Source organism: Gossypium arboreum, chromosome 2, assembly GCF_025698485.1.
Source record: "Gossypium arboreum isolate Shixiya-1 chromosome 2, ASM2569848v2, whole genome shotgun sequence".
Lineage (NCBI taxonomy): Eukaryota > Viridiplantae > Streptophyta > Magnoliopsida > Malvales > Malvaceae > Gossypium > Gossypium arboreum.
Window position 1 is genome coordinate 8905935 of NC_069071.1, and position 23977 is coordinate 8929911.

Below are 23977 nucleotides of genomic sequence, written 5' to 3' on the forward strand. Positions count from 1 at the left end.
CTCTGTAACCTTATTCCGGCGTTGAATATGGGTGAGAGATGTTACAGTCGCGATTTTGGAGTAAGTTGTTGGAAGCTTTAGGTTCGCGGTTACATTTTAGTATCACATTTCATCCCTAAATAGATGGTTAATCCAAACAAGTAATTCAGATATTTGAAGATATGCTTCGTTGTTGCGTATTAAAATTTAAAGGTAACTGAGAGAAATATTTACCGTCGGTTGAATTCGCATACAATAACAGTTATCAGTCAAGTATAAAGATGGCATCGTATGAATCTTTATATGGTTGTAAATGCCAAAATCCTTTGTATTGGACTGAGCTCAGTGAGAAAAAGATTCACAGAGTTGATTTAATTCGAGATACTAAGGAAAAAGTGAAAGTAATCTGTGACAGTTTGAAAGCAGCTTCAGATCGATAGAAATCGTATGCAGATTTGAAACATAAAGATATTTAATTTCAGATTGGCGATAAAGTATTTTTGAAAGTATCGCATTAGAAGAGGATTCTTCGATTCGGTCGAAAAGGAAGCTTAGCCCGTGATTTATCAAGCCGTATGAGATTATCGAGAGAATAGGGCCAGTGGTGTATCGACTAGCTATACCGTAAGAGTTAGAAAAGATTCATAATGTGCTTCATGTATGTAACACCCCTATCCCGTTACCGTCGCCGGAATAGGTAAGGGGTGTCACTAGACAGACAGAACATTACCGAACAATATAGAGTCGCTGATATCATATAATATCAATACATAAATATTCATTCACAATTCAACCTTTAATATAGTCTACAAGACTTAAAACATACATTTAGGAAAGATCGGGATTAAACCGAACTTATTCAAAACTTTCAGAACTTAATCAAACTTTTCAAAACTGACAATGTCACACGCCCGTGTGACTAGGCCGTGTGCCTCACACGGGCACAAGACACGCCCATGTGGTCCAGCCGTGCCAAAAAGAGGTCCTATACTGACTTTTTAACACTGCCAACAGACACGGCCCTGTGCCATGATCGTGTAAAATCTAGCTAGCTACTGACTTTCTCACAGGGCCATAAGGCATGCCCGTGTTCCCTAGCCGTGTGGCACAATGCAAGCTTGGTTTAAGCCAAATTGTCACCCCATATAGTTCCAATCCTACAAGCATTAATATGAAACAATTATACCAACATTTCTAACCAATTCCATGCTTAAAGATGACCATTTCATATTAGAACATAAAACATTTCAAAACATGCATCAAAACTATGCACAAAACTTAACATTTGCTAGCCAATTGACATGGCATAACATATATACAATTCAAAACTTAATACATAAACATACTAGCCTATACATGCCATACTTAGCAAAATTTACACTTCAAAAGTACCAAAATGAGTTTGATAGTGTGGTGACAATCCTCGACTATCCCGAGCCTTCAGTAGCTACGATAACTGTAAAACAGATAAAAATCACACAAAGTAATCTACAAAGAGCTTAGTAAGCCAAACACAATTAGTTTAATTACATAAAGCATATATATGTAGTTCAAAACAACAATAAGAATTCATAGCCATTTCTCAGAGTTGTTCATAAACTTAACCATGCTCATTTGCTTGTAAGCATATCATATTCATTTCCATGTTTCCGAACCTACTTCGTAAAAATAGAGTCTTTCATATTCAGAAATTAAGTATGATACAAACGTACCTGTATGAACTATATACATTTCATATCTCATATTTTATCATTGGACAATCCAAACATGAAATAAATATTCACAGAAAAGTATAATGTCGACGTCCCAGACGTGGTCTTACATGTAATTCAGTATCGATGCCTTTGTCCCAAACAAGGTCTTATACGAAAACAGACATGATGCCGATGTCCCAGACATGGTCTTACACGTAATTCAATATCGTTGCCTCTGTCCCAGACAGGGTCTTTTACGAAATAGATACGATGCTGATGTCCCAGACATGGTCTTACACGTAATTTAGTATCGTTGCCTCTGTCCCAGACATGGTTTTTTACGAAAATAGATACGATGTCGATGTTCTAGACATGGTCATACACGTAATTCAGTATCGATGCCTGTGTCCCAGACATGGTCTTACACGATAATTCAGATCAATACCAACGTTCTTTTATCAGGTTCTCAAGGCCGTCCAATGCAGATAACAGTTTATAAACACATAATTTAATCAACTTAACACATAAGTGTAGTTTGACTTACCTCGTACGGATTTCGAACGAAAATGAGTCGACTATTCAACTACTTTAGACTTCCATTGATCTAAGTCCAAATCCAAATTCAACCATTTATTTCATTCAAAATAATCCATGAACACATATTTAGAATACTTTGCATTTTAGCCTTTTAATTTCAAACTTTGACAATTTAGTCCATTTTTCACCAAATCACAAATATGTAAAAATTCACCAAAACTATAGCTTGGCCAAATATACATGGCTTCCATACAAGCCCAATTAACACATTTAATTCACAATTTAGTCCTTCAAAACCTCGTTTTCACAAATTAGCTCAAATAGCTCATTTTATCAAAATTCAAGAACAAAACATGATAATCTAACATATACCTTTCATAATCCATATAAGAGCACTACAAAGCTCATATAATCATCAATGGAACATTTCATAATCTTCAAAAAAATAGAAATTTAGACATGGGTTTTGAAGAACACAAAGCAACGATCACAAAAACACAGAAATTATCAAAAACTGAACAAAATAGACTAACCTATTTACTCATGCAAGGGCCGAAAGTTTTGAAGCTTCAATGGCTTCTTCTCACTTCATGTTTGGTTGAAGAATATGATAAAATGGCCACTTTAATGTTTTGTTTTTATTATTATTCATTTAATACATAAATTACCTAACCATCCATTAAAATTATTTCTAATTACCAAATTGCTAAATCATGTCTCCCACTATCATGTAATGGTCCTATTGAAATGCAAGGGCTTCAACTTTAACAAACCATAGCACTTAGGTACTTTAGCAACTAATAGGTAACTTTTACAACTTACGCGATTTGGTCCTTTTTTGCAAATCGAGCACAGAAACAGACAAATTAAATCACAGAAATTGTATAGATATAAATTCACATATCATAGACACAGAAAATAATATTAAAATATTTTTCAGACTCGAATGTGTGATCTTGAGACCACTATTCCGACTAGGGTCAAAACCGGACTGTTACAATGTATCCATGCTACGAATGTATCAATCAGACCCTTCGCATATAATTTCTCCGAAAGATATTGAGATTCAGCCCTTGATGTTATATAACGAAGAACCAATCAGAATTTTGGCACGAGAGATTAAAGAGTTAAGAAACAAAAGCATAGCTTTAGTGAAGGTTCTTTGGCAACGTCATGAGATTGAGGAGGCAACCTGGGAACTCGAGGAAGCTATGAGAAAGCGATATCCTAATCTATTTTCTGGTAAGATTTTCAAGGACGAAAATTTCTTAGCGGAGAGAGTTGGAACAGCTCATTTTCAGTAAAATTGGAATAGTAGTTTCAAGACCACAAATCTGACATCATAGATTTATTATTATTATCTTATGGTCTGCAACATGATAGTAGCATCGTATAAAAAATTTGTGAAGAAATTTTATAGTTTGCTTGCTAAATTTGACAAAAGGACTAAGTCGCGTAAAGTGCAAAACTTGTGTGATATTAGTAAAAGAAGTTAAATTGCTATGGAATTTAAAAATGAATGGCCTTAAATGGCAATTAGACCATTAAAGAAGATAGTGGATGATTATGGCTTGGTAAAAGTGAAAATGTTAATATTTTTAAAGGTTATTAAAGTAAATTAGTAAATAAAGATAAATTAAATAAAACAAAACATGGCTATCATCTTTTTTCACCATCGTCAACCAATTTTGCTAAGGAAAGAACACCGTTTAAGCTTGCTAGGTTTGGTCATGGTATCCTTGAGTGCATGGTGAATATTTTTGTCCCATTTTTAATTATTTCTATGTTTTTAGTAACGTTGTAGCTTAATTTAGCTAGCCTGGGGACTAATTTGAAAAATTGTTAAAAGTATAGGGTTTTATCATGAATGTATGTTAGTTTTTTTTTTCTCAAAAATGAATACTTAATGATAGTTGTGCAGCTTTTGTAAAGGAAATTTTGATGAAATTGTCATTTAAGGATTATATTGAAAAATAGAAAAATGTTCATGGTGAAAATATGAAATAAATGAAATGTAGGGCTTGTTAAGGGCTTAGATGATATTCGACTAGCATGAGTGTGGACTAAATTGCATGAATTTGCATTTTTATGAGTTAGGGACTAAATTGTATTGAATTCAAAATTTTAGGAGCAAAAGTGTAATTTTATTAAAACATGATTTTTGGATTAAATTAAATAGAATGAATGTTGAATGAGTTAAATTTGATTATATAGATCAAGAAAAGCAACGTACGGATTTAGATCGGGGAAAAGAAAAAGTATTGGATTAATCGATCGTAATTCTCCGTTCGTGTTTGAGGTAAGTTCGTATACTTAAATAGCATTAAATTATGTTTGATTTAAATGCTTTGATGTTATATTCTTGGTATTATGACTCTACGAAAATATCCAACGAAGTTTCGTCAACTTTCGGATCCCGTTTAAACCTTAGGAATATATAGGATAAAAATGACATGTCATTAGGGGTTACCGTGTTTTAGGTGCTAGTCTTGTACGTCCTACTGGTGGCAGAGTTTCTGGCATGTGTTGCAATTACTTGACAGCTTGTGTGAGCAGTACCGTATAGCTATATCTTGACTAACAACTTGTGTGAGCAGACCCATTTATGTCTCGAAAGAGAGCATTGGTACGAGATATGAGATAGTAGTAGTTTTGACCACATGTTGACACATAGTGTGTGAGATTCCCGCGTATCCGATGTTATTCTAGTGGTTTAACGGGTATGAAAAAGGGAAAGATCTGCAAATATTTCAATTAATGTTACTATGAAAGTATGAAAAGGTATGAGTTTATGATGGTTTGAAATATGCTTGAAAATATGAATGCTTGTAAGTAGTACATACATATGCTATGATGTTTTGAGATGATTTGTTAAGCTATGTGATTATCTAATTTGAGAGGTTGTTGCTGCTTAGTCTAATGCCAAGTCATGTTGGATTGTCTCAAATTGTTTTATGCTTGTAAATTTAAATGGTAAGCTTTATTTTTGAATTACGAACTTACTAAGCATTACATGCTTACTTTGTGTTAATTTCTTTGTGTTTCTAGATATTGGAAGCTCGTTTGAGTTTGAAGTTGTCAGAGATTTCTTCACACTATCCATCAGTTATATCAGTATATTTTGAAGATTTGAGTTATGGTTATAATAGCATGTATAGGTGTTTTATTTCTAGCCATTAAGTGTGGGTTGTATATATATATATGACATTATGGTTGATGATCTTTTTAGTATGATGTATATTTATGTGGTATCTTGTGTGGTTGGTAACTTGATATGGTGTTGGCTAAAATGATGATATGGAAATGTTATAATATAAGTTGGTGAATGGTGAAAAAGGGGATAGTACATAATGTTAATATTGGCTTGATTTGGTAGTTTGAAAGTGATCATCTTTTGGTAAATTTGGTATGGTATAGATTAGTTGTGAATATGGCTATTTTGTCTTGATTATATATGCATATTTGGTTTATGAACATTGTGGCGAATATAGTGTTGGGATGATCCAATTAGTAGTTTAGTTGTGGAATGAAATGGTTAGGTGATTAAGTAAAATTTTTTTGTTGATTTGAGGTGCCACTTTGGCATATTGGTTGAATGGTTGGATTCTATGTTGATTAAGCTTGGATATGTATATGCAAAGTAAGTTTTGAATGCTTGATTTTAGGTGCAATTGGCTTGTGTATGAGTTGTGAGTTCGGATGAGAAAAATGGCATGGAAATGGCCTATTTTTCGTCCATATGGGCAGAGATAAGGGTGGGTGTCCCTTGTAGATTTCAAAGGGTTGCAAGTTAAGCTTTTACACGGCCTGTCAGACGGGCGTGTGGGGTTTTTTTGAAGAGCACACGACCTGGGACACGGGCGTGTGGCTTGGCTGTGTGGCCCAAGTCAAAGAGCTACACGGGTGCGGACACGGGTTGGGACACTGCCGTGTGTCCCTATTTCGAATGCCCACACGACTTTGCCACACAGTAGTGTGACCCCTTTGAAAATTTTGGACTTTTTTCAAAAAATTTCATATGTTTCCTATTTAGTCCTGAATCATTTTCAATGTCTATTTTGGGCCCTGAGGGCTCGTATAATGGACCGTATGTATGTTTTTGTTTGATGTTGTTATGTTTTACCTTGTGATTTATTTATGATAAAAATTTGTTCGTGGTATGACATTATGCTTTGGTAATACTCCGTAGCCCTAATTTGGCGACGGATACGGGCTAGGGGTGTTACAACCCTAATACCGGAGACGATGCCAATGGTGACTCCAAATCGAAGCGCGGGAGAGGTAAAGACAATAAAGAAACTAAAGACGTTTCCAAAAAGCAGAAAGTGGAGAAGCCTGTTGTAACAACACAATTTCAGTGAAATCAGAACAGTGGTTTTAGGAACATAAATCCGATCCGAAAATAAAATTTTCTTTTTATTTTATTATATGGTCCGTATTATGTTAGAAAGGTCATGTGAAATTTTTTATATGAAAATTTTATCGATTAAGTGCTTAATTACGAGAAGGACTAAATCACATAAAATGTAAAAGTTGGATTCTAGTAGCTAGAAGGATAAAATAGCTATGGAATCTAAAACTTAAGTCCTTATATGGTAATTAGACCACTAAAGAAAGTATGTAGATATCTTGGTATGACTCATCCATGTAAAAATAAATAAAAAAAAGACTAAAGACTAAATTGGAAAGATGAAAAGTTATTAAATGAAAGTTTAATTAAATGAAAAAGAAAATAATTTCATATCATCTTCCCCAAATATTTTCATAGAAACCCTAGTAAAGAGGAAGAAGACTTATCAAGCTTATTTGGGTAAGTAATCAAGCTTCATTTTTAGTAATTTTTATATTTTTGAAACTGGGATAGTCTAGTCTATCTATTTGGGGGATTAATTTGAAAAGTTATCAAAGTATGGAAAATGGTTCATGGATGTATACGCTGGAAATTAGAAATTTATGGTAGAAAATGAAAGGTTGTTGATAGATAAACAACTTTTACAAAGTGATTTTTGATGAAAACATGATTTAGGGACTAAAATGCAAAATTGTGAAATTTGATGAAAAATTCTGAATTTTTATGAATACGTGACGTCTGTAAATTTTGTAATGAGGCTTTGGTTAGGCTTGGAATAGGGAGTAATTTGCACAAGTTTCATTTTTTGAGCCTAGGGACGAAAATGGAATTTATGGAAAAGTAAGGGGTAAAATGGTAATTTTGCCTAGAATGTAAATTGAGTTCACATGACTTTGAAATGTGATAAATTAACGTTAAATTTACTCATATAGATCCGGATAAACCAAATTCAGAGTTAGAACGAGGAAAATGTTGGATTAGTAAGTGATTGTACACGAATATTTGTCGAGGTAAGTTCGTGTAACTAAAAATTTGTGTATGTTTGTATGCTTGAATTAAATATTGTGTTTTGGAATTGTATAAATGTCATATTTATGTGAAATGATCACATATTCATTAAAGCCCGATAAATGGAAGCGCCCGATCAACAATAATGCCTGATAAATGATAAATGATAAAAATGTTAATTTTATGCTTGAGTTGAATGTGAACATTTGAATTGCATAAATGCATAAATATATGATATTGATCACATGCCTGATAATGGTTGAAAAATGTCAAATTCCGTTTAAATAAATGGAAAATTCGATGGATAGTGATTTCTCGAAATGAATGAGGTCTTGCATTAGTTGCAACATGAATTTAGTTTAGACGAGTAATCCTAATGACTTCATTATAGAAAGGACTTAGCCCGGACGGGTAATCCTGATATAAGTCCTCTCGAGCATATGTTATGAATTGGATTTAGCCCGGATGAGTAATCTAGATCAAGCTCCTTAGAGCATATGTTATAAAAAGGATTTAGCCTAGACTGGTAATCCTGTTGTACATATATGTGGCTCGAGAGCATACTCCCTGAAATAGTACCTTATGGGTTCCATTTGGAATGAATTGACGGATCCTGATTTGTACACCACGAGTGTACTACCTATGTATCCATAGATATTCCGAATAAATTCAACGGGTGAAAATCTTGACATGAAAAGACATGAATAAGAAATGAGTTATTACACGTAGTTGTCTAAAATCCATGGAAATGATGATACATGAAAATTAACATATGATCACATGAGATGGTGATATTTGTACATGGAATTTAGTTGATGAGTATGTACGTCCTTGATTATAGACTTGTACACTCTGAATGTAATAATCATGACCTTGATATTCCTAGTAATATGGGTAAAGTTCTGATATGAAATGATCTGAACTCGAGATGAACTATTATGAAATTATACTTGTAATATAGAGAGACGATTTATAAATGTTAAATGAATACATGTTGTGAAAAGCATATGTGCATGGAAACTTAATTATTTTTGAACCAATATATGTTTTGATGTTACTATGAAATGTATAACTAACAAGGGCAATGAGGATGCGTGTAGGGCTTGAGGTCAAATTGATTGAATATGCCTTACATAGTTACCTCAAAATAGGATGAATGGTAAGTTAAGTACCATGTTATACGAACTTACTAAGCATTTGTGCTTACTTAGTTTTATTTTCCTGTTTTAGAGTCAATCGGAAGCTCATTGGATTGGAAGCTTCGCAGGGATCACTCATACTATCCATCAGCCCATGTCGGTACAATATGGTATATCAATTATGGTTGCAATGGCATGTATAGGTTATGTTGGCCATATTGGCATGAAAATGTAAATGATTATTGTAATCTAGCCATTGGAATGGCTAGTGATGATTATGTTTTGGTACATGTATATATGTATTTAAGTTCATGTTATGGTGATAACATAAATACTATATATTGTTTAATTAAGAAAAGGGTAAGCAAATATGCTTCTTAAAGAGTAAGATTGTAAACATGAATGCTTGTGATGATATATCATGTTAAATGATAGAATCAACTTGATTAAAATGCTTGGACTGGTTGAGTTATGAATGCAAGATGTGGTGTAGGTTTATGGTAAAGTTTGGGGTGAGAAATGAAGTTAGGAATGGTTTTATTTTGTCCACATGGGCAGACACACGGGCATGTGTCTAAACCGTGTGTGACACACGGCCATGCGTATGGGCGTGTGGTACAGCCGTGTGTCCTCTGCATCTTAAAAATTTAGAAACAGAATGATGCAAATTGAGCACACGAGTAGAGACACGAACGTATGTCTCAGCAGTGTGTGCCACACGGCCTCAGACACGGGCGTGTGTCTTGGCCTTATGAAACCTGCACCTAATTTCGAAAGGAATTAGTTTACCACACGGCCTAGCACACAGACGTGTGGCTAGCCGTGTGGCGCAAGTCAGAAAGCTACCTATCTTCGAACATAGCCTGTAGCACTGGCATGTCCTAGGGTCACACAGGCGTGTTCCTTGGACCACACGGGCGTGTGAGCCCTGTAACTTGGAAAATTTTTGAAATGTCGCGAAAAATTCTTAGAGTTTTCGATTAAGTCCCAACTCAATTCCAAAGCTCATATTGGGCCTCGAGGGTCTATTTAAGGGATGATTTGAATAAATCCCGATTAATGAATAGTAACTTGCATGAATTATATGAAAATGTTCTGAAAGTTTCTGGTAACGCTCTGTAACCCTGTTCCGGTGACGGATACGGGTTGGGGGTGTTACACCCGTAGAGAAAGAAAGGTTGGATAAGAATTCGAATGAGTCACCATATTCGGGTCGTGTTTGGCTTGGTCCAAAGGAGTTCAGGTCGTCGTTGGAGATGCTTGATTACTTCTACTATTTTCCACATCATTAGGGTACTCAACTAAACTTTAACAAGGTACTAATTAAATTATCTTTTTTTTTTCGCTGTTAGTTTTCATTAGTATTTACTATTTATTTGACGATCTATTTTATGTAGAAGAAATTTTTTATTTTTGTTTAGTAGAAGAAATTTTTTTTTTTGTTTTTTTATTTATTTCGCTATTAGTTTTCATTTATTTTGTTGCACTCAAAACATATTTTTTTATAGATGACATCATTTATGACATCGTGTTTATGTAGCATGCCATATAGGTTATTTTGTTGACCTGCAGTTTGATTGACGGTCAACTCACGTTTACCGTTAAAATTGGATTGACTTCTAAAAAAAAATCATAATATTAAGGGTGTCAATCAAAAAAATAAAAAGGTTATTAGCTAAAACCCAAAAAACCCATAAACATTGAGGGTATTTATTACAATTATGCCAAAAATAAAACTTAGGTAACCTAAAATTAAGTTATGAATAAAGGCATGTAAAATATTTAAGACAATTAAAATTAAAATTTAATTTGATTCACGAGTTAATAATCTTACACAACATTAACAACTAAAATAGAAACAAGTTTTACAACGAATAATTTAAACCTAATTAACAAATCATAAACAAAACCATATGCACAAATTATGGTAACTAAGAGTTCTATGTTATGTTTGAAATTTAAAATCAAGAGAGTGTTATCTTTTAATATTTTAACTAGTGATTACATACATACATGCATAGTGATAATGTGAATATGCGGTGAAAATTAAATAGGAACCAAATCTATCAAATTAACCACTAATTTTCAATTCAACCAATTGATCTTGGTTCAATTATGAAAATTTTTATAAAAAGTCAAAAAATCTTAAAATTTATAAATAAAATTAGAAAAATTTAAGAAAAATAGGAAGAAATATAAACATTCATTTTAATTCAACTAGTTTTTAATTTATCTAATCAGTTTTTAGTGGTTCAATTGATTTTACTGATTTTATGGTATTAGATGGATCGATTGGACAATCAATTCTTGATTCATTTGATGTCCAGCTTTAGTTCGTAACTATGAACCAATAATCATATGCATATATACTAGTTTAATTGAAAATTTAAATTAGATATATTCAAAAAAATCTCAAAAGAAATTGTTTAAATTAAGTTTTTAAAAAAGTAAAATAAGGAAGAAAAATATTGTATGCTTCATACTTATATAAAACTTATGATTGAGTCAACTGGACACCAACTCGGTGGGAAAAGATAAAACAACTTTTTTTTCAATTTTAACATTTATACATAGAATAGAAGGTAATAAATGCTATTTAAAATAAAATTTAAAAAATTTTAAGTTATTATCTTTAAATTTTAAAGTTATTTCATATGCATGCATATCTATATATAAACTAGTGATAATATACATATGTATTTATATATGAATTAAACAAAACCCTAATCTTCAAATAGAGATGTACATGGGTTAGGCCTATGTAGTGATAGTAACACACTTTATACTTGCCTAAATTCAACCTGACTCAAAATATGAGACTTAAGTTTTGTCTAAGTTCGCTCATATTTGAAAATGAATAACCCAAGCCTATTTTAAGCTCATCCGTATTATTTTAATTCATTTAAAATATATTATTTTTAGTTTAATATATATTTTTATTTTTCAATGAATCTTTTTATTAAATTTTAATCAAAGATAACTAAACATATCAACTAATGTTTATATTATAGTATTATATATTTTATTTTATATAAATTACATATTATATAAATATAAAATAAATATTTATATATTAGAAAATAGAAAATAGGCTGGGCTCGATCTTTGAATGTTGAAGCCCAAACCTAACTCATATTTTACAACGAGAATAATTTTTTTGCCCTGGCCCATTTTCCGAGCCTTATATCTTTGTTCAAACTCTTCAACATTTCGAGTGCACCCTAAGGTTGTGTGAACAATTTGGCCCTTTAACAGGCCTATGTAAACATTATATATAAAAAAAAACATAATTAATTAGTGACTAAAATTTATCACACATATGAAAAATAATAAATTATATATAATTTTACATTTTAAAAATAATTCATATATAAATTTTACATGCTAAGAAATAATAATATTTAGAATAAAAGTGGATCACTTTTTTTCTCTAATAATTAGAAGTTACATGGATAAAAACAAAAAAACAAATAAGTAGTTTGAATTAGAGGTGTTCATGGGCTAGGCCAGCCGGGTTTGGGCGGGCTCAACTAAAACATTATGTCCATTTATTGGGCTAGGGCCGGGCCCAAAAAATGGGCCTAAAATTTTGTCCAAGCTCAAATTCGAATAAAAATACTAAAACCGGGCTCGGCCCGCCCTACTACCAGTATTAATTTTTATATTATTTTTAAATATATATAATACATCAAAAATACAAAAATATCAAAATAAATATTTTCCAACAAATTAAAAATAAATTTTAAAAATATGTAGACTTAAATAACACTAAGATAAATGCAACTTAACAAGCAAATGCTTCTAAAATAATAATAAAAATTAACAAATGCCTTTAAAATAATAAGAAAATTAACAATAAAATAAATTTTATACAATATCTAAACAATAACAACAAAATAATAGCAACATAATAGTAAAATGGTAGCAAAATAGGGAGAAAACAACAAGAAAATAACATTCAAAAATAAAAAAAAATATGCAGATTTTTTTTGTCCTTTAGTGATTCGGGCCGGGCCGGCCTGAGCTAAAAATACCCTACCCAAGGCCTGGCCCATTTTTTAAACGGGCCTTATTTTTTTGTCCAAGCCCATTTTTCGGGCCTATATTTTTGCCCAAACCCTCTCACGTTTCGGGCGGGCCTTCGGGCCAGGCCAAGTAGCCCGGCCCATGCACACCTCTAGTTTGAATTGAGAAAATGATTATTTACGTAGTTAGTTTAAGAGTATCGGATAAAGTTAATTTATTTTATAAATGTTTAAATGATAAAATTATCTCTATAGTCTATATTAAAAAAATAACTTCGGCATTTTCATATTTTTACCAAATGAGTTGGTATCACTTGAATTGTGACACCAAGCTTAGCATTTTATTATAGTCCAGACAATTATCTTGTGATCATACACATAACTATATATGAAATAGTGATCATATACATACATATATGTATACATATACACTGACTAATTAAAATTTTAAATTCATCACTCATCTTTTCATTTTTTTCTCTCTTATAATTATCATTTTACGTAATATTTTTTTTGTCCTTTAGTGAATTCAGGTCGGGTCAGGTCGGGCCCGAGCTAAAAATACCTTACTTAAAGCCCAGCTAATTTTTTATTTTTTTGTCTAAATCCATTTTTCGAGTCTATTTTTTTGCTCGAACCTTTTCACATTTAGGGCAGGCCTTCAGGCCGGGCCGGGCCTGGTGGCCCGACCTATGAACAAGTCATCATATTTTTTAACTCTTCAATGTCCAAGTTAGGTTGTGCCAAACTTTTATCCTAAATGATCCCAGTGCCGATTTTGTCAATACACTCAAAATTAATAGGATCTAAAACTATGTTCTTGTTAAAAATTTTACAAATTAAAGTAATGTAGTAAAATTTAAATATTTCACTCAACACAACTAAATAAAAAATTCACAATGCACTAGAGAACTTGCCTATTTTTCGAAGGGAGATTGTAATGCACAAAGACAAGTTCATTCAACCTTTGGTGCGTCAATCTATTTCTTCACTTTGTGTGTATTCTTTCAAACACAACCCAATTTCGTTCACAATCGGAAGATGTAACAGCTTGGCTCAAAAGTCTTAGAGCTAGCTTTTGCAAATTTGGAGCACCATGACCAAAGAACCTCCACCACTCGTCTAGGAAAACAAATATGTTAGATAATATATTACAAATTTACAATTATATAAATAGATAAGTAACATAGTAGATAACTTTTTTTTTACATGGCCTTCTAGATTTTGCTATAAATAAATGTGAACTCTCTTCCAAAATTACCATTATGCTCTCGAAAAAAACAACACTCTTCGACCAATCTTCTGCCACTTGAAATATGTTTATTGGCAAGAATTAATAGAAATCCTTCCATGACAGCTACGTCTTGACATTGGTTCTTGGCCTCATATTGAAATGTTGGATTCAACCAATATGCAGATACATGGATATCTTGACGCATTTGGTGCCCCAATCTCTCTTCCAAAATCGAAGTGTAACGCTCGTACAATCTTCGCTTGTGCCGAAAGTTTTCTCTAATGGCTTTGCTTGCTCTAAGCATTCCATCATAAACATAACCCAAAGCAAGTTTCTCATTTGAATCCAAAAGCCTCAACAACCGTAAAAATGGACCAACAATTTTCATAACCACCAAGCAATTATTCCAAAACTTATTGTCCAAAATAATATTTTAAACATTCTATGCCTTGGTCATCTTGGAGCCATTCCAAGCAATAAGCTTTCTAGAAGTGACCATGGCTTGCAAATCACACTTATGATCATGCAAACTCTTCAAAGCAATAAAAGTAGTAACAAAACGTGTCTCAGTAGGACGACAAATCTTTGTCCACCCTTCTCTTCTTCTTAACCAACTCAAAGTCCATTTATGATTATACACAAAAACGGTAATAGAAAAACCACACTCAACATGAGATATTTCACCAATATCCTTCAAAATCAAATTGATACAATGTGTTGCACGTGGTGACCATAAGATGTTCGGATACTTCCAGTTAAGTAATCTCCCAACCACTTTATTATTTCCAGTATTATTTGTAATTAGCTGCAGCACATTGCTCAGATCAACAATTTCCACAATCTCCAAGAACATTTTGCATAGAGTTTTGGCATCTGAAATCAAATCAGATGCATCAATGGATTTGATGAAGCATAATTCTTTAGAACAATACACTTTAAAATTGACAAATGACCTTTGTCTCATATCTTTTCACCCCTCTCCCATTATGGCGCATCCACACTTCGCACAAATGCTTTTATAGGAATTAACAGGCAATTGTAATTACCTCTTTAAGTCGTTTTGTAGACTGGTTTGCAATGCATGACGGAGCTTTGTATTCCAATCCCTTTGATAATAATATGAATGTGAAGCATTGATTGGGATACAAGAATCATTAAAAAAAATCGAGCCATTGTCATGTACACTTGATGCCACCTTTCTTTGCTTTTAATGCAGCCTTGATAGTGGGTTGTGAGTCGACAGTTGCCCCACTAGAAAAATAAAAAGCAATATTTGCAAGCCGTTTTCTTTTTCTTTTTGCTTGTCACGCTATTGCCTTCACTAAGATTTTAACATCTTGCTGTTCTGGCACGTCACCTTCAAATTGATGCACACTACGCCGGAATGAATTTGATGCTTCTCTTACTGTTTCATTCTCTCTTTCGTGAACTTCATATTCAGCTAAGTTTTCTTCCATGCGGTGCTGTACATCTAAAGACACTTTCTTGCATGGCCCAACATCACCCCTTGATAGAACACTAGTAAACTAACAGACTCTTAAAGTGAAAACTTAGAGGAAATGAAAAAGAACTATTCAAGGAATATTGATCTTTATTGCTCATCTTGAAATCTGTCCATATACATGTTTATTGATCTTTGTTGCTCATAATGGATCAAATCCATTTGTTCAAAATGGTAATGGACAGCGTGATATTGATGGCCCAAATTCTTATTCTGGACCTTATGGGCGTGAGTTTAATATTGGAAGAAATGTTTTGGGCCCACAGTTTAGTGATGATTACTTGGGCCATTCGTATGGTAAGGTGACTTCTAGGCCACGTGGGCCTAGTGGGTCAGTTCGATCTCGTCAAACTGATGGTCAATTTGTACCTGGGCCCTCTGCTAATTGTGTTGTTATTGACAGATTTTTGCAGACTGTTCCTGAGGCCCTGTGGCAGACAAAACCGCGTGCTCGTGTGTTTAGTGTTGACTTGTCTCCGTATGACTCGTCTCAGTTTGTTGGGCTTCCCCCCAGGCTTCCTGAGTTACATGCTTCTGATTATTCTGACGTTACAGCGTATGACTCCAATTTTAATCATTCTGATTCTTATGTTTCGTTGCCGGTAGGAAGCACGTTGTGGTACCCAAACTCGGGGGCTACTCATCACGTGTGCCGAAATACTTCGGATTTACATGGCTCCACCCCATATACAGGTAACTCTTCTCTTTTAATGGGTAATGCGGTATCCACTGAAATTTCATCCATTGGGAGTACAACTATTCCTACGAAGAAGAAATTACTACATCTCTCGAATGTACTATGTGTGCCAAGCATTCTGAAAAATTTGTTATCTGTGTCCAAGTTTGCTACTAATAATAATGTATTTTTTGAATTTCGCCCCTCGTATTGTGTGATTAAGGACATCTAGACACAAGAAACCTTAATACGGGACCAAGTTTGTGATAGGCTCTACCAGTTTTCAGCGGGTTCGAGTGTTTTGTCTCTACCAGTTTTCAGCGGGTTCGAGTGTTTTGTCTCTATCTGTTTACAGTACTGTTGTTCAAGGTTCCTCTACAGCTGATGATGTTTTTAGTTTGTGGCATAAAAGGCTGGGTCATCCTGCTCATAATACTGTAAAGTTGTTCTAGAAAAATGTCAGATTATTGTAAATAAAAGTCATCTTGATAATGTTTGTGTTGCATGTCAGAAAGGAAAATCGCATAAATTGCCTTTTTCTCATTCTAGTACTGAGTATGTTGATTTGTTTGAATTGGTTGTTTCTAATTTGTGGGTCCCGGCCACTGTTACCTGTGAAGGGAATTTGTATTATGTTTCTTTCATTGACATGACTAGTCGTTTTACCTGGGTGTATCTGATAAGTCAAAAATCTCAAGCAGTAGAGTGTTTTGGTCAATTTCAGAAGATGATTCTCACTCATTTCGGGAAGTGCATTAAGAAGTTTCAAAGTGATTGGGAAGGTGAGTTCCGTGCTCTTTCATCAGTTCTAGCTAGTCAGGTGATACTTCATAGTGTTTCCTGCCCTCACATGTCTGAGTAGAATGGTATCGCTGAGTGTAAACACAGACACATTGTGGAGACTGGTCTTACTCTTTTGGCTCAAGCTAATTTACCAATGAAGTACTGAGGCTATGCGTTCTGCAGTGCAGTCCATCCCATTAATCGATTATCTACTCCTGTTCTGAAAGGACGATCCCCGTAACAAAGTCTGTTTGGTCGCGAACCAACTTATGATCATCTCAGAGTGTTTGGTTGCTTCTGTTTTCCATACTTACGTCCATTTGTTAAACACAAGCTTAAGTTTCAGTCACAGCCATCTACGTTTCTGGGGTATAGCGCACATCATAAAGGTTATTATTGTTTAACACCAGATGGTAAGGTAATTGTCTCTAGGCATGTTGTTTTTTTATGAAAATCGATTTTTGTTTCCGCTCTCTACTTCTACCGGTAATCAGACGTCTCTGGGTAATACTAAGCATGTACATGTTGTTTGGTCTTTTACCACTAGGGAAACTCGTTTGCGTTCTGAGCCTACAACTGGGGTTTCTCTAGCAAGTCATAATGGTGAAACTGATCCGCATGATTCCTCTGTTACGTGTAGTGCTTCCCAACGTTGTTCCATAAATTTGTTAAATGAATCAGGGACTGTTGTCCGAGAGGAGGATATCTCTACTGCAGCTATTCCTATTGAGAATGTTATTGTTCCTACTGTGTCTACTACTAATACTTATGCTATGGTTACTAGGACTAAATTTGGTATCTTTAAACCTAAAGCTTTGTGTGCAGACAACGTTGAGGTTGAGCCAAGTTCTGTTGAGGAGGCACTTGCTCATTCAAACTGGTGTTTAGTTGTTCAAGCTGAATTTGATGCATTAATATCTAACTCTACATGAGAGCTTCGTCCCCTCCCTCCTGGCCGAAAAGTGATTGGTTACAAGTGGTTATTTAAGATAAAGAAGAATCTTGATGGGACGATTAACCGCCGGAAGGCACGGTTGGTGGCCAAGGACTGTTCACAGGTACCTGGCTGTGATTTTAAAGAGACGTTCAGTCCCGTAGTCAAACCTGCTACTATTTGAGCCATCCTCTCTGTTGCTATGACCAAGGGTTTGTCCCTCCGGCAAGTTGATGTCAATAATGTCTTTTTGAATGGCGTTCTAACTGATGACGTGTTTATGCAGCAACATCTAGGCTTTGTGCAACATGGTTCAAATGGTGAAAAGCTGGTGTATTATCTGACTAAAGCTTTATATGGCTTACGGCAAGCTCCTCGTGACTGGTTTGACAAGTTAAAATAGTTCCTTGTTTCTACTGGTTTTATGTTGTTGAAATCAGATGCTTCGATGTTTGTTGGATCTTCTTTTGACTACACTCTTTATGTTCTTGTCTATGTGCATGATATTGTTATCACTGGCAGTTCATCTGATGAAATAAATTATTTTGTTCAGCAGCTACACAACAAGTTTGCTCTAAAAGATATGGGTGATCTCCATTATTTTTTAGGGATTGAAGTCAGTAGATCTAACTCTTGCAATCTTCACTTATGTCAGCGCAAGTACATTCGGGAGCTTCTTGAATGGAGTTCTATGTCTAATGCCAAAAGTGTTCATACACCAATGGTGAGTTCTTCTATGTTGTCAAAGGATGAGGGTGATTATCTTGCTGATCCAGCTAAATATCGTAGTCTTGCTGGAGCTCTTCAGTATATCGTGTTAACTCAGCAGATATTGCATATGCTGTTAATCGGGTGTGTCAGTTCATGCATGCTCCAACTACACTACATATGGTAGCATTAAAACGAATTTTACGGTATTTACGTAGTACTCTTTCTCATGGACAGGTTTTTCGAAGATCTGATAGACTATCTTTGGTTGGTTATGACGATGCAAATTGGGGACTTGATTTTGATGATCGTCGATCTACTACGGGATATTGTGTCTACTTTGGTCACACACCTATATCTTGGTGTTCTAAGAAACAACAAGTTGTTTCTCGGTCTACGGCAGAGGCTGAATACCTCAGTTTAGTAGCAACCACCAGTGATGTTGCTTGGCTGGTCTCTCTATTGACGGAGTTAAAACTAAGCTCGATTGATCCTCCGACTGTATGGTGTGATAATTCTAGTGTCGTTGCTATTGCAGCTAATTTGGTTCTGCACTCCAAGTTCAAACATGTTGAACTTGATTTGTTTTTTGTTCGGGAAAAAGTGGCTAGTGGTGATTTGGTTGTTGGCGAAGTTCCTGCCTGTGATCAAGTGGCAGATATTCTCACTAACCACCTGACTAATCATACATTAATCACATGTGTAATTACATACTATAACACCCCTTCTACCAGCAAGATGCATTTTCATTCTTTGTATACCTACACTTTTAACAAGTTTGGCACAAAATGTACATGTGAGCCTCTTCTTTTGAGCATTGGCTCTCCCTTCCACCACATATGCTCAAGCAGGATTAAATTTAGAACGACTCGATCGAGAAGATTGTTCAAATGGAAAAATAAAAAAATGATATTTCTTTAAAAATATAAAATATAACTAATCAACCCCTAACATTTTGAGTTAACAAGCTAAGCTAACAGTACTAAGTCACTAACATAATATTAAAGCATTAACAAATAATAACCCATAATAAGCAAAGCCAAAAACCCAAGTATTAACCATTAACTATTAAACTTTAAAAAGAGAGAGAAGTCTCACTCTCACCTCCAGGCTCCAGGTGGCCGGCGGGGAGGTGTGAGACTGTGAATGGCAATCTGGAGCAGAACAAGCAGCCAGCACAGTGAGCGAGGTTGCTTTCGTATCTTTGTGGGGGAGACTTGGAGTGGGAGTGTTGGGACTTAGTCTTTAGGCCTAAGGACAATCGAATAGTGTAGGACTTCTTGATCATTTTTTTAAAATTAATTTTTTCGTTTTTTTTTTTGGGGCTGAATTTAAAAAATATTGTGGACTTTGGTGATTTTGGGCCGTTTGGACTTTTCGGCTGGCCCTGGCTGATCTAACCCAAAATTTTTAAAATTAGACCATCCAGGTTTTTCGGCTCGCAGTTCATGGTCCAACCGCGGGTATTCTCAATTTCCAATCCAAACAATTTTTATTTATTCTTCATATTGCTTTACCAATCGATTTTCAATTTGATCGAACTGACCTAATTCAAACATTATTAAAATTTTGTATGTTGCACTCTTGAATAATTATGAATTAGAATGAAAAAACATATAGTAATCTCAAAATTGATTAGACTATTAAATTATTCAACTCAAATCCAAAAGAATGGACATCACTTGCAATTTTGAACTTACCGAAGCAACACACTGGATTGAGATAAACTTTTTCAGCTTTTAATCAACCGAAATAACATACCTTTTATTTGAGATAGAAGAATGCAAGAGTTAGTAATTTAGATGGTGGTGATTTATTGCAACATCATCCGTTGAAGATAATTATCATTGTTGAAGCAAATAAAAAGTGGGCTAAAATGGAAAGACTCCTAGTCGCACGGCACAAGGCAATGAAATTTGTTTATTTTCATTAGGCAACTATTTCCTTTTATTGACTGCAAAAATAATAGTGAGGTTAAAATAAAGATTCCATCCGACCAACAGTGATAACATGAAGCAGAACACCACAAAATGATCTCATATAAATGATTATTATATAGCATTACAAGTCCCAAGCCATCAAAGTTCATCTGTTTTCTCTTCTCCATTAAGATCATAATCTTTAAACTTACTGGACTAGTTCCTTCACAATGAACCCTACTGTGACAAGGAATTTGCCACATCGATCACAAAACGGTATCTGACATCAGATTTAGCAAGCCTTTCCATGGCCGTATTGATTTCCTCTATCCGAATCAGCTCGATATCTGCAGTGATATTGTGCTTAGCACAGAAGTCTAGCATCTCCTGAGTTTCTTTCATCCCTCCAACATCACTTCCTCCAATAAGCTTCCTTCCTGTAAGCCAAAATAATCAAGCCAAGTTCACAGCAGCCAATAGGTGATTACCTTCATTACCAATGCAAAGTTCTGATATGGGAATTATATATATATAACTTTATTTTGTAAATGTTTTGGTGGAATTTAAGGCCTATAAAGAGGGAAGTTTACCCATGACTAAAGGAAAAACAGGCAATTCGAGTGGCTTATTAGGCAATCCCACAGTGACCAATTTTCCATTCACCTTCAGCAGACTAAGCAGTGGAAGTAGGGGATGGACCGCAGACACTGTGTCAATGATATAGTCCATGGTACCAATAGCTGACTGCAAAGAGTAAGCACAAATTAGATTAAACCATTACAATTTATAAGCATTGAAGTGCTAGTAAGCATTTCATAATCGAACAATGAAACTTTTAGACAAAATGTCTGCCAACAGCTGAAAGAGCAGTTCATAATCGAACCAGCTGCTTCAGTGTTGGATCATGATTGAACCGTTCAAACTCTGAGGCATCAAGAGGCCTAAGTCACCTTCTTGTGTACCTTCATTTTTGCCGGATCGTTAGAAACAAGGAATGAGTCAGCACCAAGTCTATTGATTGCTTCAGACTCCTTCTGTGGGGAGCTACTAATGACAGTGACTTTCAATCCAAAGGCCTTACCGATCTTCACAGCAACATGACCAAGCCCACCAAGTCCAGCAACACCTAGATGCTTGCCTGCCTCGGTCATTCCATAATACTTCATAGGGCTGTACACTGTGATCCCAGCACATAACAATGGTGCACCCGCATCCAGTGGCAAGTTATCAGGAAACCGTAGCACATAGCGCTGGTCAACCACAATCATATCCGAATAACCACCATAATTTTTTGTCCCATCTGGATTGTAAGAGTTGTAGGTAAATATTATACGAGGGCAGTAGTTCTCCAGGTCCTGCTCGCAGCATTCACATGTCTTGCAGGAACCAACCAAAACCCCAACCCCAACCCGGTCGCCAATATTGAATTTTGTCACATTCTTCCCCACTTTGGTCACAACACCTGAAATTTCATGCCTGTGCGACAAAGCATGCATTATTTTCGGACGTTCCAGTAAGATGGACTAGGAAGATAACAATGTCCATCAAACGATAGCACTATACTCGATAAAACCATTTAACTAGCAACTCAACCAAAAAGTTCTTAATCAGTTCTCAATGCTTCAAAGGAAAGGAAAAGACGTAACAATATTAATACGATAGATAAACAGTTAGCAACTACTCTAGGCCTGCTTGGTCAGCTCAACTCTCTTTTACATGGAGAAACAGGAATCCTCAACCAGCATTGCAGACTGCATGGTTGTTGGCAGCCAAGCTTATTTCATAGCAGGACCCCCAATTTCTTTTGACGAAGAAAATTATAAGATGCATCCGATAAAATGTTATGCTTTGATAGTATGAAGAACAATTTAAAGACGATATTACAGAAAATCATTAATGCATGGGAGTGCTATTGAGGTTAAACAAGTTTATAGGAATTGCTTTGCACAATTTAAGAAGTACATATTTACTTAACATGGCTGGTTCTAATACTATTCAAGAGCTACCTTAGGGCATCTAGATAACACAAAGTTTACTTAAAGATCGAGGCTTCTTATCGGAAATTACATGATATGAAGAAAGAAGAAACATTACCACATCAAAACACACTATAGCTAATTCCTTGATCACTGCAGATTAGGCTCATAATTCACAATACATGTTACCATATAAGATTATGTATCATACCCAGGAACAACAGGGTAAAAGGTGAAACCCCATTCATTTCTCAAAGTATGTAGGTCTGAATGGCACACTCCACAGTAAAGAATTTTTAAAGTGACATCATCATCACCATTTTCCCTGCAAAATATTGAAATGAAATTTGTAACAACCACGATCACACCAAATATACATATAGGGTAAAGGAATAAACTGTTTTGTTAATATCATAATCCTCATGCTGGATACCAATGAGGTAAACAAAAAACTCTCTCCTAACAAATAGAGCTTAAATTTGAAATTGGTTAGTCCAAATGGTTGTTGGCTCACCTTCCTGCTAGAGTCATCAAAGAGATTATATAAGTGTACCAAAAAAAAAAAAAAGAAAAAGAAAAAAAAGTCAAGATTGCGAACTAGATATTCCATTAACAGTTGCACAAAACCCAGAAAGGCCCTTCTTTCTTTTCATATATAGATCGCTCCATGGCGCCATAACTAGCTAGTGCATGAGCTACTTCTTCAACGGCACATCTTTTTACATGAATTTTCCATTTTATTTTTATCCTTTTGCATGAAAAAACGTGTAGGGATAAATTTAATAAAGGTCAAATAATAAACTAAGTCACTAACACAGGATTTATCTATTAAATAATAAAAAAGTTCCATCTTTTTCATATTCTTTTTATTACTAATCAACAGTCAAGTTTATATTTTTCATCGATCAAACGTTGCATTTAGTAATCAACCACAACACGCACGTGAAAACTAACCAAAAACATACGTTGAGTAAAAAGCAAAAAAATGGGGCAGAAAATAGCAAAGAAGGAAAAAGAAAGAAATAAGTAAGAGATATATGGAATTACCTTCTGGAAAAATTGAAAGGGGAGAGGATTCCAGAATTATCAGTAGCAGCCCAACCAAAAGCTTCTTGTTGGTTCTCTTTCTCCGCTGATTTTGCCATTTTTCTTTTTTGCTGTGTTTTGGTTGATGAGTACAACTAAAACCAGTGAGTGGGTGACAAAATATATAGAAGGGACATAGGCACTACTAGGCAGGTCTGCCACTGCATTTACTCATGTTTTGTTGGTGCATTAAGTATTTTTGAATTTTTAGATATTTATTTAATTAATCTCCTATATCCGAAAGGTGTGGGATTCGATATTTTTAGGTAACAACTTGAATTAGAGTAACGCGAATATTAAAAATTAGAAATTACATTTGTGATTTAATATTTTGACATCTTATATTATAATAATTCGATTTTATAAGTTCGGATTTATATTTATATTTATATTTATACTTTAATTATATTGTTAATATAATTTTTAA

At 34.6% G+C, this 23977-nt stretch overlaps 1 protein-coding gene across 2 annotated transcripts; it reads right to left on the minus strand.

The window, feature by feature from the left end:
* Positions 1-20484: 20484 nt before the first annotated feature.
* Positions 20485-23738, minus strand: LOC108467308 (probable cinnamyl alcohol dehydrogenase 9). Of its 2 annotated transcripts, none has more exons than XM_017767933.2 (5): positions 23512-23738; positions 22676-22789; positions 21451-21964; positions 21079-21232; positions 20485-20925 (listed from the first exon to the last, which is right to left on the minus strand). In XM_017767933.2, exons 1-5 carry the CDS (start codon positions 23607-23609, stop codon positions 20726-20728), a joined length of 1080 nt encoding a protein of 359 aa, XP_017623422.1. In that variant the 5' UTR covers positions 23610-23738; the 3' UTR covers positions 20485-20725. The 2 variants fall into 2 exon arrangements, with proteins under 2 accessions (XP_017623422.1, XP_017623421.1); XM_017767932.2 differs by having other exon boundaries at positions 21439-21964; positions 23512-23705.
* Positions 23739-23977: the final 239 nt, after the last annotated feature.

Bases quoted from the DNA above. Each gene is read 5' to 3' on its own strand.
- LOC108467308 (XM_017767932.2), bottom strand. From the start codon at position 23,609: ATGGCAAAATCAGCGGAGAAAGAGAACCAACAAGAAGCTTTTGGTTGG. The intron at 22,790-23,511 runs GTAATTCCATAT...AATATTTTGCAG, and splicing joins CCTTTCAATTTTTCCAGAAG to GGAAAATGGTGATGATGATG. The intron at 20,926-21,078 runs GTAAACTTCCCT...TTTGGCTTACAG, and splicing joins TGTTTTTCCTTTAGTCATGG to GAAGGAAGCTTATTGGAGGA.